The sequence below is a fragment of the Manduca sexta genome, chromosome 18 (assembly GCF_014839805.1).
Source record: "Manduca sexta isolate Smith_Timp_Sample1 chromosome 18, JHU_Msex_v1.0, whole genome shotgun sequence".
In the NCBI taxonomy this organism is placed as follows: Eukaryota; Metazoa; Arthropoda; class Insecta; order Lepidoptera; family Sphingidae; genus Manduca; species Manduca sexta.
In genome coordinates, this window is record NC_051132.1 from 7,317,723 (window position 1) to 7,332,568 (window position 14,846).

The following is a 14,846-nucleotide window of genomic DNA, read 5'->3' on the forward strand; positions in this document are numbered from 1 at the left end:
TATTGTTCATTACTAATAGCCCTGGAGAATACGACTTTGTATTGGAGATGGTGAAATAAACAAAGAAAAATAAATAATCAATACTTGATACCTTTTTGTTAAAGTTTATTAACACCCATTTCAACCGAATGCATATAGGTAGGTATGTGCTATCGATATAATGCCAATTGCAATAAATTGCTGATGGCTGTTTATTTTATGGTAAATATATTATAGCCTAGTTGGAAATGGAACGGATTACCAAAATATGGACATTCGCATCTAGAGGTACAAAAATTATCATCATAGGCATGTACACTCTAGTCTTATAAAAAATGATTGTATTCCTATGAATTATTGGCACACGTTACAGATGAAGGAAAACAACGTGAGGGAACATGCATACCTGAGAACTACTCTATACGAATCGAAGGTATATGACGTCTGCCAACACGTACGACGTGACCGACATGAATTAAGCCCTAAACCCTCTGGGGGGTAGCGGAAGCCCGTGCCCAGCAGAGCAGCAGTAATAATACAGGGCTGATATTATTTTTATATTGTGATACTTTGACAATCTAGTTTTATATGTTACAACCTTAATTTATTATAGGGGTATATGCAATTTGTTTTTATTTTAGTTACAGGTTTTGATAGTACTTATAAGGTTAGTTATAATCATGCCTACTCATAGACATGGTATAAAACACGTGTAATAAGGTAAAAATATATTTTTATTTGAAAACCATGATAATATCGTACAAAAATATACAAGACATTCGCCTGTTTTAAATCGCAATACTCTTTTACATTACCTACTATATTTACAATTATAATTAAATTACAATTCATAACGTTTCATATAAAACATATTTTGTGTTATTAAACTAATATAATTATTGTTTTTAAAGTTTAAGCAAATTATGAACGTTGTCATAAAATGAAATCCCAATTAAATTCCATTCACCTAAAATGTATAAGTATTATCTTTTGAAACTTTAATAATATGTGCGAAATTTCTATAATAATTTATCACACCATCGCATTAACATCTTAAGACAAAAATTCATTGAATCTCCAGCAATCAATCGACTTCTACGCCAAATGTAAGATGACTTGGTTCACAGTCAATAGTATCATGGCGGAATCAAGCAAGGTATTCAGCCTTACTATTTCGTAAATGTTCAATCAATTTTTGTAATTTTTTTGTCAGTAGCCGTAGAGATAAGGATATCCTGCGACATGTGGAACAGCAGACAGTGGAACAAATACCGGCATCATTCGCTCAGCTTGGATGTAGTGAGTTCTAGTATGTTTCTTCAAATGATCTCTTCTGCCAAACTTCTTTCCACACGTAGGACAAGGAAACGGTCTAAGCCCAGAATGAATCCTTTTGTGTCTAGTCAACTCTTCGTTCCTCGTGAAGGTCTTTCCACAGTTCTTCTCATCACATTTGTATGGTCGTTCGCCAGTGTGAATCCTGATATGGCCTTTGAGTTGACCATTGTTTGAGAAGCCGACGTTGCAGTGAGGGCACTTGTATTTCTTTGGTCTTTGCTTTCTAGCGTTAAGGAGTTTGGCTTCGTTTTCTTGCTGGAGTATCCTGGCGTATTCTAGCTCCACTGCGTAGCCGTGAGCAAGAGATTCAAGTAGTAATGGGTCCGTAGGTGGAACACCTAGTGCCTGAGCTATGTCTGTAGGAAAGTAATCAGGCACATATCCCGGGTAATGAGGTAGACTAGGAGGTAATACTGTTTGAACGCTCTTCGGAGTTTCATTAGGCTTGGTGTTGATTTTTTCTGGTTCTTGAAGGAGCCTATCGCAGCACAAGGTAAGGTTAGCCACTGGTGAGTCGCTTTCTGATAATTTTCCTTTAGAAACGTTATCTTCATCATCTTTCGTTGTAGTAGAGACGGTAGCATCTTGATGAAGGTTAGATTCCTTCTTGAATGTCCCACGAATTTTTCGTAAACGATTTTCTCTCTTAGCTTCGTCCACTTTTCTTTTCTTGTTTTTGGATTCTTCTAAATGTATTTTTTCACATTTTTCATTTTTTTCGTCACAAATGTCCCACGGTCTAAAAAGTCTCGAGTAAGTTTGCTCAACTGAAAACATTTTTGGAATACACTAAGATGTTGCCTCGCTCGATAGATACGGAATACTGGCACCCTTTTTCATTTCAACAACTTTTATATACATTTGGTTTAACAATAAATTTAATAAAAGAGGGATAGAGTCATTGAATGGACGAAAGAGACGAAATGTTTTTCAATTGTTGCATGTTACTTTTTTTGTTCGTACCCTTGGCTTGTTGGATTAATATTAAATCTTATTACTGAGGAAAGAAAGATGGTTTTGATTTGCTTTTTGAGTGCGAGATATTGCTTTTACTTTTGGGTGACATGTCATAGTGTTTGAGATAGGGGTGTGTATTGTTATTTATGTTGATTTTTGTGCGGCTCGTGGGGCGGGCCCGGGGGCCGGTCGGCACGCTCGAGTGGCCGCCACTTCGCAGCTGCAACCTTGCTTGTTTTAATGGTTTCTGCAATTGTTGCGGTTCTTGATTTATACTGATGGTACATACACACGCATGGGTATATAGTATTGTTCTCATGTACTTTATGGGAGAATTGATTTTATTATCCCTTTTAATCATAGGGACAAGCTGAATTAGTTTTATAGTAGTGAAATTGGTGAGCCCATATTGAAGGCCTATTCAGTCAACATTTGCATTACGCATAAAAAAATACAAATACAAAGAGCCTCTAGGAATTCAGTGCCTCAAACGCCTGCTTAGTGCTATCTCCATTTTGTTTCTAGATTAGTTTCTGAACTCTCACTATTCACTTTTTCGAGAGCTCCTTTTAGCTAACATATTAATCTAGGATTAGGTTCGATGATTATTTCTGAATAATCATTTGTCTTAAATAAACAACAATCGATATAAAACTAAACATACATTTCGTAGCATGAATAAAATAAAATCAAATATTCACTAGACATATTCAAGCGGTCTCGGATCTCTGGTGTACTTTAACTGTTTCTTACGAAATAAAGTATTAATTTATAAAATACAAATTTCTGGATTATGTCCGCGTGACCACAAAATGGATGGATGGTATCAATCTAAACAAATCAAGTTACGTCGTGGTAACAATAGAGTTGATTGCATCGCTTTTGAAGCAAAAGAACGATTTCCGAACGATTTTTGGATATGGTGCGATCTGTCACAAAATGGCGCGAGAGTGATGGATCGACGATTTTGATTATTGTAAAGACCTTTTTGTATTTTTAAGTAAAAACAGAATATTTTACGCCAATCGTTGTTATTTAAATTATGTTGGTTTTTTTTTTATAATGTTTTTATTTATTATTATAATCAACTATCACAAGTAATGTGCTGCGCAATTCTCCTCGATGCCAGAAACTGACGCCCATCGCTGACGCCATTAGTTAGTACCAACCTACCCAGCCAGATTTTCGCGTACAAGATACCAACGATTTTCTCTGAAAGGAATAATCAGTTAAGGATATATCATAATATAAGAATGCAGGATAACTACACCGTGATTTAATAGTCGTTTTGGAACCAAAATGTGTCTACTTAGAACAATTTGTAGGACTAAAAAAAATTGTGATTTAATTGTACTGTTGATAATAAAAGATAGTAATGTTGCGACAATTGATTCATAGTTATGAATGGCACCGATCGTAATGATCGTAGTAGATGCATTACCACGAGTTCTCATTTATTATTTGTAACCATTAATTTTAATGTTTATAAAAAAATATATATTTTAATACATTTATATTTTTGTAAACTCTATTATTGATACCGAATATAAAATTTTCAATACCAAAACGACTAAATCACGGTGTGTGTGTATAGAACTAACATACTATTCATTGTTACATACCCAGGTCTTATCACGACATTTTTATAAGTGACTTTAAAAATTACTTGTCATAAGGAGAACGTGGCAAAACAGTGACTAATTATTTAAATCTATAATTATTATTCTCTACATTCAACAACTGGGTTTGAATAAAATAAACTATAATTATTTAAAATAAATTAAATTATAATTCTATCTACCTATCATCGTTAGTATTACTGAAGCGAAGGATCTATATCATAAAATAACGGATAAGCCCTTTTTTGTTGCAATAAAGATACATCACTGTCTCGGGAAGTTAAGAGTTTCCTTACAAAATTTAGTTTTGAGTGTGTGTAACTCGCGCCTTTAAAGTCGCGGGTGCGATTGATTGATATGCCGTTATTCTATAAAAATATCGCGAATTACTTTTTATGACCGACTTTAGGGAGATAGTACCAACGTTCTTCAAAAGGCACGTTTAATAATACCGGGCTAAATTTTATAATATACTCGTGGGCCGGCATACGTTGTCCTGATAGACCGCATTTTTAGTAAATCTCTCCTTTCCGATATAATTTGTTTTTACAAACCAAGTCCTGACATTATGAAAACAACAAAACAGAAATCAGCGAAGTCGGGCGAACCGTTCTCAAGTGATGCTTGTATATGCATCCGACAATAGATTTTATTTACATATTGATTATAGATATACGCTTATATAACAGAAAATCCTGAAGTTTATTCAGTCGCAACGGGCTGAATGTCCGATGATTTCCATCTGTCTGTAGGGCTTAAGGCTGTATCGTAAGACCGATGACCACCCGATCGGCACTAGGCTCGGCGATAGTAGTAAATGTATTTGCCCCGAAACGAAAATAAAAAAGTTCACTTAGTTTTAATGTTGTGTCTATAAGCATCAATGCTGCCTAATTATATGTGAGCGTACGTTACCCAATACAAAGGCGGAATGAGGAGTTACAAACGGAGGGTATATTTGAGAGGCTGCAACGACTTGAACGCTCGACGACAAATTGGCTTCTCATTTTAAAAGTATTATTTCAATCGCTTTGACGGTATCTATGTTTAAAACAACTAGAATTACGTCGTCTCTTTAATTTGTAAAGCCGAAATAATTATTGCAATTTTGGTGATCACCAGTGGCGAAGAGGCCATATAACATGATTGCTACCGGCTTCCCTTTGGTAATTTATGTAATATCTAATTATGATCATTAGAACGATTACAGACCTCAATTATGCATATCAATACCTATATATTGTATCGGGTTACTTTTTGGAAAACCTTACCCTTGCCACCGGTGTTCACACTATATATGTTGAGACGCGTAGGTAAACTTTAGCAATAACCTATAAACCTTCCACGGAATACTACCCTATACATATGTGATACGTACCTATTGACATGTATATCAATAGGTTAGGTATAGCTTTAGTATGAAATTTACGAATTTGTCTGTTGTAAATGAACTCTATCAAAAAAAGATTTGATTAATATACCAACGCTATCGCAATAAATGTAAAAACTATCTTATTCTATCAATATTGTTTACTGCAGTTCAGGGAGTTACTAAATCACATACAGCCTCATTCACTTCATTCATAAACGCACAAAATTCCGTACAAAATTAAATATAGATCAAGCCACAAACCCGGATCGCCCACAATCCATTCATAAATCTTTAGATATAGTAGACTTTTAATTTCTTTATAAAATAAGTATAAATCTTAAAGTATAAAGAATCATTTATAATATTGAGATTGCGTGACGACTTCATACGTTTTCAGTTTTGTTATGGTTTTTTTATATGAGTGTTGGTCAATTACCACGGTTGTCGTAAAAAGGAGCAACTTCGTCACTCTTCTGTACAGGGTGTCCTAATATTAATAAGTTATTTATTATATTCATTTTTTGGTCCATGATTATATCTTAACATGTATTAAAATTGTACCTGGCTGATGCCTGGAGATTATAGATACTGAAAATACTAATATGGCGGGACATAATTACAGAATCTGAAGCCAAAACAACAGAGTATTAAAAATGATGTCCCTGTCAGTATGTTTGTATATGCATTACGCAAAAACTACTACATGGATGTAATGCTGATCTCAACATCTGACTTAAGAAATAGGCTCTATTTTATCGCGGGAAATATAAAGCGAGGTTTTATCCTGGAAAACTTTATCACGCGATCGGAAACGCAAACAAAAACTAATCAACAAAAAGCACAACAAATTAGTAACAAGTATGATTTAAAACATTTCTGTGTAAAGTGGCAGTTTTAGATTTTAATTGGTATTTATGCCAGAAATATTATTGACTGAATTTTTATTATTTATTAAAGGCATTCCTACTTTTTTGGAAAAATATGTCCTCATATTGTATGAACATGATGAACTTGTAATTTTTAAGAGCTTAATCTTTGCTGCACAATTAATCATCAGAAATAAATAGTACCTATAGGTATAGCTGTTTTACAAACTAACAAACCTCGAAGTTTCTAGGCGATAATTCGCATTCCACTAATAATCCAATGATTTTCATTTGACTCAAAATTAAATTAAAAAAACACTCTGTGTATAACCTTAAAATTTCGCGACACCCGTGTGGTCCGTTTATTTGGTAGTAAGTGGTCGAAGAACAAACACCTCTATAAATCCCGCAAAGGTGACATGCGCATTGTGACTGACCGCAGGACAGCGTTTCATTCATGCTACGCCAGACTCTACGACGCCGAATGTTTTACGATCATTTCATATTTACGATCGTAAATTAAACGACTTTCATTATTAAATATGTCGCTGTAGTAAGAAAAGATTGTTGGTACAATACCGAACTCTTTATACTAGGTACGTAGTGATGTTTACGTGGAATTTTAATTGAAAATCTACCTCGGAGGCGTAATTCAATTGCAAGACTGTGGTCTTGAGATCAGGGAAGATGAGTTGGATTTTTCTGCTCAGTACTAGCCCGGAGATCAGAATTGTGTTCGGTTGATGGCAATTACTTGTTCCACTATAACATTGGTCCTAACATAGCTTACGATATGTGGATTTAACAAAAGCTAGTAAATCAATACCATCTAAGAGTTCTTCTCTCAACCACCTCTGTCTAGAAGAAAAATGGGTGCTAATAAGTATAAAAAAACGAAATATTTTATTTCTTAAAAGTTTAATTCGTAGTGACATGTTAATCCCCTTAAACATTCACATAAACCCAAAAGTCAACCACAAGTCGATGTCGTGTTGATGCCCGGGAATCGAACCCCTCACAGGGGGTCAGTGGGGTGGAGCCACGGATCCGTCGGGAGGGGACCGAAATTAGGGTTACTCGTAAATCACAATTATTATTATTTAGTAAAAATTCTGTTGGTTTTAATTTTGGTTGCCTGATCTAGAAATCGAAGGTTATGGCTTCAGAAATTTTATCTCAAACCAACGTTTAGAATACACCATATGTTTTACCGTCTCAGCATTGGCCTGCGACTAAATCAATAAGACTCTTTTAATGAAACAAAAAAAAAACAATTCAACATAATATAAAGTGATAAAGGAGAACAAATCCAGTGATATAATTACCTTCGTCAACCATTTTGCAATGATTCAGCAATTTTTAAAGTTGAAAATATAAAACCAATATAACTATATAAAGTTATAGCTTTTGCCCACGGCGCCGCCCGCATGTGTAAATTTTTCTGGGATAAAGTTTTCCGTTATAAGTCACGCTATATATTTTCTTGGATAGAAACTTTTAACGTTTACTCAGCTCACGCTACGGAAGCTCTCAAGAGGAATCAATTTTCCCCGTTTTTACAACATTTTTTATTAATGCTCCGCTCCTATTGAGCATAGCGTTATGTTATACAGCCTTCCCAGATAAATGAGCTTTCCAACAATAAAATATTTTTTTAATTCGAACTTATAATTCTTGAGATTAGCGCGTTCAAATAAACAAACAAGTTCTTCAGCTTTATATAATAGTATAGATTACATTTACTAGCTTCCATCAAATGATTATTTTCAATTAATAAATAATAACACTTTTTAAAAGGTGTTACAATGTTCAGTTATAACGGAGTCGGAGATTCATCTCAATTTGACATCGCATCAATCCTTTAAAAATAAATATTAAGACACAATGCGGTGGTAAAACACGTCTTGTTATTAACCCGTTGATTGATCGATGGGCGAGTACCGTTACACTTTTTAAATAATATCCATAATGGAAGAAATTTAGAAAAAATATTTATGCGTACCCAGTTTTGAGAGACATGATATTACGAATTTTAATCACAATTGGTCACAACCATATTTTCATAAAATCCTGAAGTCATTAATGCATATTCCGTAAACACACATGTAGAGACTACTTTCGGGAGATATATTTATTTACATTTCTACAACCGTATCGCGAACTGTCAACCTAACCTTGGTTGGTTCCTATTGTTTATGTAACCTCAAGCCACTCAATCAAATACGAGCTAACAAGCCTTCATCACGCTCGATGGAGTCCCAAACAAGATCGGCATCTGTGCAAGGTGCGAAACTAACTCGTAAGCCGACAAACAAACAAACAGCAGTCTCTGACGCGCCCCGCCCATGTGACGTACTTTCAACCATTCTTACTGATTCAACGAGTCAAAAGCGAGGCTCTTTGTCGGTTACCTTTTCGTGGCGAAAGTGCTGAACTTTGCTTATTATAGGCATAGTTATATAGATGGGTGTTTACGTAAGTCCTTACATGGACTGGTTTTATAATTAAAGGTATAATCTAAATCTAATTCGTCATAAACCTCGCTATACTAATGCTGGCCAAAACGTTAATTGACCAATGAATAAGCTGATATAGCGAAATACACTCATAAGAAACTTTAATATAATCGGGTATGAAATAACGTCAACAAATTGAACATAGAGATATTCGTTAAAGATTCCGACGATTTTGGCGGATATTAAGAATGTAAATCATAATATAAGTTAATTATTAATATTTATTTTCAACTTATAGTTTCCGATTTGATATGTTATTGCGGTTTGAATCTTTAATTTTACTGTCAAAAATACTGTATTAGGTACTCATAGTATATGTATATGTTTCTGAATTGTATTACGGCATATGGCTTGGAGTGTAGTCTGGTTTAAATAATTATTAAGTACTAGCCGCCTTCCGCCCGGAGCTTCGCCCGCGTGGATTTCGGACTTCAAAAATGGAGGAGGTGCTCAATTTGTCGGGATGTTTTTTTAATGTATGGTGGTATGCAGGTGGTCCGATTGTCCGGTTAGGGTCTGATGATGGAATCCTGGTGAAATCGAAGGAACTTTTAACCATTAAGGTTGCACACGCGACGGAAGCTTAAAAAATGGAGTAACTTCTCCCGTTTTCCCAACATTTCCCTTCACTGCTCTGCACCTATTAATTATAGCGTGATGAAAAGTATACTATAACCAGCTCAGGAGTATGACAAATAATTGTACCAAGTTTCGTTTAAATCCGTCGAGTAGTTTTTGTTTCTATAACGGTTATACAGACAGACAGACAGACAGACAAAAATTTTACCAATTGCATTTTTGGCATCAGTATCGATCCCTAATCACCCCCTGATAGTTATTTTGGAAATATATTTCATGTACAGAATTGACCTCTCTACAGATATATTATAAGTATAGATTAAGAAATAAATAAATTAGAAGATTTAAAAAGTATTATTTTCGATCTACTTTGTTGACTTTTTACACAGTAAATATGCTTTGTTAATATTATTTATGCATTAAGGAAAGTGACGTGGCTTTGGCCTCGGGACAAAGCTCCGTGGTGAGCTATGTCCGTCGACTAGTGTTTTGAATATTTAATATCGGTCTTTACAGGGACTATGTTTTAAAAAAAAACTAGCATCGCATAGTATACCAAAATATCTCAACTAACGAAAAGAGATTTACTATATATCGCCACCAGTATATATTGCCATACTGGTAGATTGCACTGCATCTTAATATTGTGATTGCCTTGTCGCGTTACTTATTTGTACGTTACAAGTTACAACTGCAATACGAATATAAATAAAGGGAAATTGAAGTAAAAATACTATGCGGATTTTATCGCGGTTTTTGTATTATAATTTTTTTCCAACGTTTCGAAGACTTTGCAGCGTTCGTGGTGACGGGGCGGGCTGAGATGTTGGTCATAGCATTTATCTAGATTCTTTTAATCTGTAATATGTACACGTTTTGGCGACAGTCTCGCTCCCTAGCGCATTATAGAACGAATTTTCCCATAGCAAATATTGACGAACTAGTTACGCCTTTGACTATCCCTTCGGAGGTAAAAGGTGTATAATATGTACTACGTATTGAAATATTATCTGTTACCTCATCGTTGCGTGGTAGAGTTCGCTCTACATCATTAAAATCGCTGTAAACTTTGTTCACATAAGCGCTATAATTTAGACAGCGTCTATTATTTTATTATTCGTTAGTTCATTCATGACTATCCATCCAATTATTGATGGGCTATTATTTATATTATAGTAAAATACAAATATTGTTTGGGATAAAATTAGGTGTGCGCTTGACTTAATAAACTTTAATTTGTGAAAGTTATTATGAGATTGTACCATCCATAACTACGAACACTGTTTTATTTTGTTTGTGTTATGTCCAGGCTCAATTTGGAAGTTAGGTATTTTAGTACAATATCCAAAATTCTCTGCGCTAGCGACTCCGACATCCGCTGGACATTTTCTTTCCTTTATAGATAAGTAATACGTCATTCTATTCAACCTATTCTACTCATGGCATGAGAAAGCGTATATTTTAATATATATTTAGTAAATTATAATTGATAATTCTTGTTATGAGACTGTCTTAGTGGCGTTGTCATATTGCGTGCGCGATAGGACACCGCTCTAAGGTTATGTGTTCGAATCATTGTTCAGGCAAAGTTATATCAGCCCGGAGTCTAGAATTTGTGCCCTGTATGTCGATAGGTGACCATAGCCTTGTTGGGTGAGGAACCGACTGCCAAGATGAATGTCCGCAGGTTCAAATCCCAAGTGCACACACCTCTGACTTTTATAAAAAATAATGTGTGTATTTTTTGTGAATTTATCGTTCGCTTTAACGGTGAAGGAAAACATCGTGAGGAAACCTGCACATCTGAGAAGTTCTCTATAGGAATTTCGAGGATGTGTGAAGTCTACCAATCCGCACTAGGCCAGCGTGGTGGAGTAAGGCCTAATCCTTCTCAATAGTAGAGGAGGCCCGTGCTCATCAGTGGGCAAGTATATAATATAGGGCTGATATTATTATTAATTTTATGTTAAATAAAATAAAATAAAAATATGTCGATAGACTCACCCCCTATCACGTCACGGGACGGAACTCACAGGCGAAAATTGGGTGCCCTGGTTACATCTTTACCTATCCCTGTGGGTGTTGTCATTTTAGGTATAACGTAACAGGCAATTTATAAATATAATTCGGAATCTGGTCAATGTTAAAAAAAAAAAATAACTTGACAATATTTTACAATAACTACGAAACTTATCATGACATCAACTAACATGACTTTGTACAAGCGTCATTGTCAAAGCAAACAAAAATTCGCCACATCAAGGTTACGCCGACGCCTTTTAAATGCGATTTATATTCGCTATAACATTGTCAAAGCGTCAACGCTTACGACTGTATGAAAAGGTGAGAGTGTAGGCGGTACACGGTGACTTTGTGACGGCGGCGCGACAAAGTCGGCGGCACTTTTGCGATACTTCAATGGCTTTATATTTGACTTGGTTTGTTAAATAATTTTGAGACCATTTGGAAGGCAAAAAGTGCCGACACCCATTGATGATCTAAGATAGTTTACGATATTAAAGTTGGAACATCAAAGAATTCACTAATTCTACTTCATATATTACACTTGTAAGTCAGTCGAAATAAAATTAATAATTTTGTATCTTTTGTGATTTTTAACATTTTATTTAACAAATCATATAAATAAATATTACAGCTAAGTACTGTAATTTATTCGTCGAAGAAAAATGAAAGTATTAAGTAGGTATATAATATACCCAAAAAATTTGGTACAATTACGTAATTTAATTTACAATAGCAGTTTATTATCTTTCTACCGATAGCGCTTGTTATTTATACGTTTTACGGGGATTCTAAAATTGTGAAATGAAAAATGATATAATGGAATAGAACGTATTTAATGTTATAATTTCTTACAAAATTAGATTTCTTATCTTCTTTGTATTTATAATTCTAAATTACTACAGTGACGAAATTTGCAGTTGGAAAAATATAAATCCATCCCCACAAGTTTAAAGTTTTCCAGACCCTTCGGGGCAAGGCAAGTGTCCCCATGCGACAGACAGCCCCAACTCGCCGAATTTCCGCCTCACTTCACAGCCTTTATGGCGGATACAAATCATTTGTTATCTGTATTTTATATGTACATAAGGTTTTGTGGTTGATTGTTCGGCATTTTGGTTTCGCCTCGAATGGTGATGAGCAGATGGATAGTTTTTATAACTGGAGGCATAAGAGATTCATCTTCAGTTGCATGGTGTAAGTAAACTTAACTTTTGAAGAATTATTGGTGACTAAGACATGCCAACAACATACCAGTAGCGAAAGGTGAAATTTTCTGAACCCTACACAGTATATTTGTACTAAAACGCATAGATGCGGTGTGCAAATGGTTCTAATGATAAATAGATTCCTCATAAAACGAAGCCGACTGGAATCGGGTTATATTGACACTTCACCACTGCAAACTTAACTTAGCTTAACTACTACTTACGCACAATCTATCCAATATAATATTTTTAATGCAATACCATCGCTACAGATTATTTATGCTATACTAGAACATGCATAAATAAGTTCTTTATTGACGCATTAATTGATAAAAAAAATATTTAGTAATTATTTTATTTTTTGTGGCCGTGTAATTGTTGCTCTTAATTACATAAATATATTCCTTTCCTTCTTTTTTTTCTTAAAATATGAATAAATTGAAAATTATTAAACCAACAAACAATAGTCGTAGCAATATCGCGAACTAAACCGCTGTATTCAAAGTAAATGATCGTGCCGTGATGTCACATGTGGCCACAGAACACAATGCGATATGAGATATTGCCTTTTCAACGCACATCTGCCATGATCGAGGGATAAAATAAATTCTATATCTCGACACGGACCAAAAATAACGGTTTCTTAAATTGTACAACAGATAATTTTGATTAGATATTTAAAAAAACGTCTAAGATAAATAAGTTTAATCTGTACAAGAGAATAACAAGCCTTAATGCTTTCAAAAAATTCAATTCGAGTTATGGTATAAAATAAAAATTTAGAAGGCTTCTTTTAATACTGTCAATATCGGAACGTTATCTAACAACACTTATAAATTATCTATCATAATAATATTTAATTGGAATGGTGAATTACAATTCATATAAAATTTAAATAAATTTTAAAAATATTTTATATCATTAAGAACTATTTAGGATTTGATGAAAACGTTAACACCTGTTTATCTTACAAATATTATGTGCAAACTCTTTTTTTCATAGGAAACAATACAAAGCTAAACGGATTACAAATATAAAACCCGTAAACATTCCGCTTAAGATATTTCAAGTGTCATTTCTAACCTAACCCAATTTAGCGATGCGGGAAAAAATCCCCATTCACTTATTGTCTTCTGTGACAAACCTAAACACTTCTTATTCTTAGTCCTTATGCCTTTATAATAAAGTCTATTTTACAACCATCACTTTTGCAATAAGTTTGTAAATTTATTTAACATCGTTGACACGTCCCTTTGTAATGCATCACAAAAGCTAATGCACTCATGATCTTTTCAGTATTGTCATCCGGTGCTAAGTACACTGATATTGACAAATTTATTACCTGCAGCCATAAAACTGTATTATAGTCTTTATTTTGGCGAAATAAAGATCCTATTTGCATGATTTTTATTGAAAATATTACAAAATGGTGCAAGTGTGAGTGCGTAATTGAAATTTTGACTCTTGCAATTTGTGTGACGGGCTTGGTCGGTGTGACGAATTATTTGATATTTTAATTGGCAACACAGCTTGACTTTACTTTGAATTTTTGAACACTTGCGCGTAAGTATTGTCTAGATAATGAAATTTTATGATAAAACTAATTATTAAGTTGTGATATAATAAAATATGTCAGATGTCTAACATACATCTACATAATTTGCATTTCAATAGCAGAAACATTGGAAGATATGAATAACGTTTTACCTAATAAAATAATGCAGGTAGTCTATATTTAACCAAATTTGTTTACTGTTTTTCATTTCTGACTTATTTTCTATAACATACTTAAAACATTTTAGAAGCTAAAATAAATACTGTGTTTACGATACTGAAAAAATATAATTCATAATAAATTGTTTATACGGTAATATTCTAGATGCTATTAATAATGTATTATATTATCCAATGATAATATAAGTACCACACATTTGTCACGCCACTCCCATGTTTTTAAAGTTCTAAATTTAAAATTTTGTCACGCCACAGAAAAGTTAAAGCGTACGGATCAAAATCGTAACGACAGCTGCAGAAACGCTTATATTTTTCTGTTGCAAAATTATAATAATTAATGAAATAAACTGAATATTGTAATAAAGATTTACTTTCTAATTTGTTTTTTGCCCTAACATAGTTCGGGAAAGCCATCAAATTTTAGAGCGTTTTAATTTCTGCTATCTAAAATCTTCTACATTGGTAATGCATAATACTACATATCGTCGTTGTAGGTGGAGAACTAAATAACTCGGATTTTGGCCATTTTGGACTTTCATCACTTTTGTGTTGCCCAAAACATGGCGCATATTTTGGCCTAACAAGCATTTCATTATCTTATCCCGTTTCGAAATTATAGCTTTTTTATGCTAAAAGTGGAGAAATAAATATGTTCA

At 34.0% G+C, this 14,846-nt stretch overlaps 1 protein-coding gene across 1 annotated transcript; it reads right to left on the bottom strand.

Moving 5' to 3' along the window:
• Positions 1–694: 694 nt before the first annotated feature.
• Positions 695–2,127, bottom strand: LOC115452109 (Krueppel-like factor 13). The gene has a single exon (XM_030180562.2). The coding sequence runs from the start codon at positions 2,092–2,094 to the stop codon at positions 1,189–1,191; it is 906 nt and encodes a 301-aa protein (XP_030036422.1). The 5' UTR covers positions 2,095–2,127; the 3' UTR covers positions 695–1,188.
• Between the last annotated feature and the right edge of the window lie 12,719 nt (positions 2,128–14,846).

Coding starts and splice junctions, on each gene's coding strand:
- LOC115452109 (XM_030180562.2), bottom strand. CDS start 2,094: ATGTTTTCAGTTGAGCAAACTTACTCGAGACTTTTTAGACCGTGGGAC.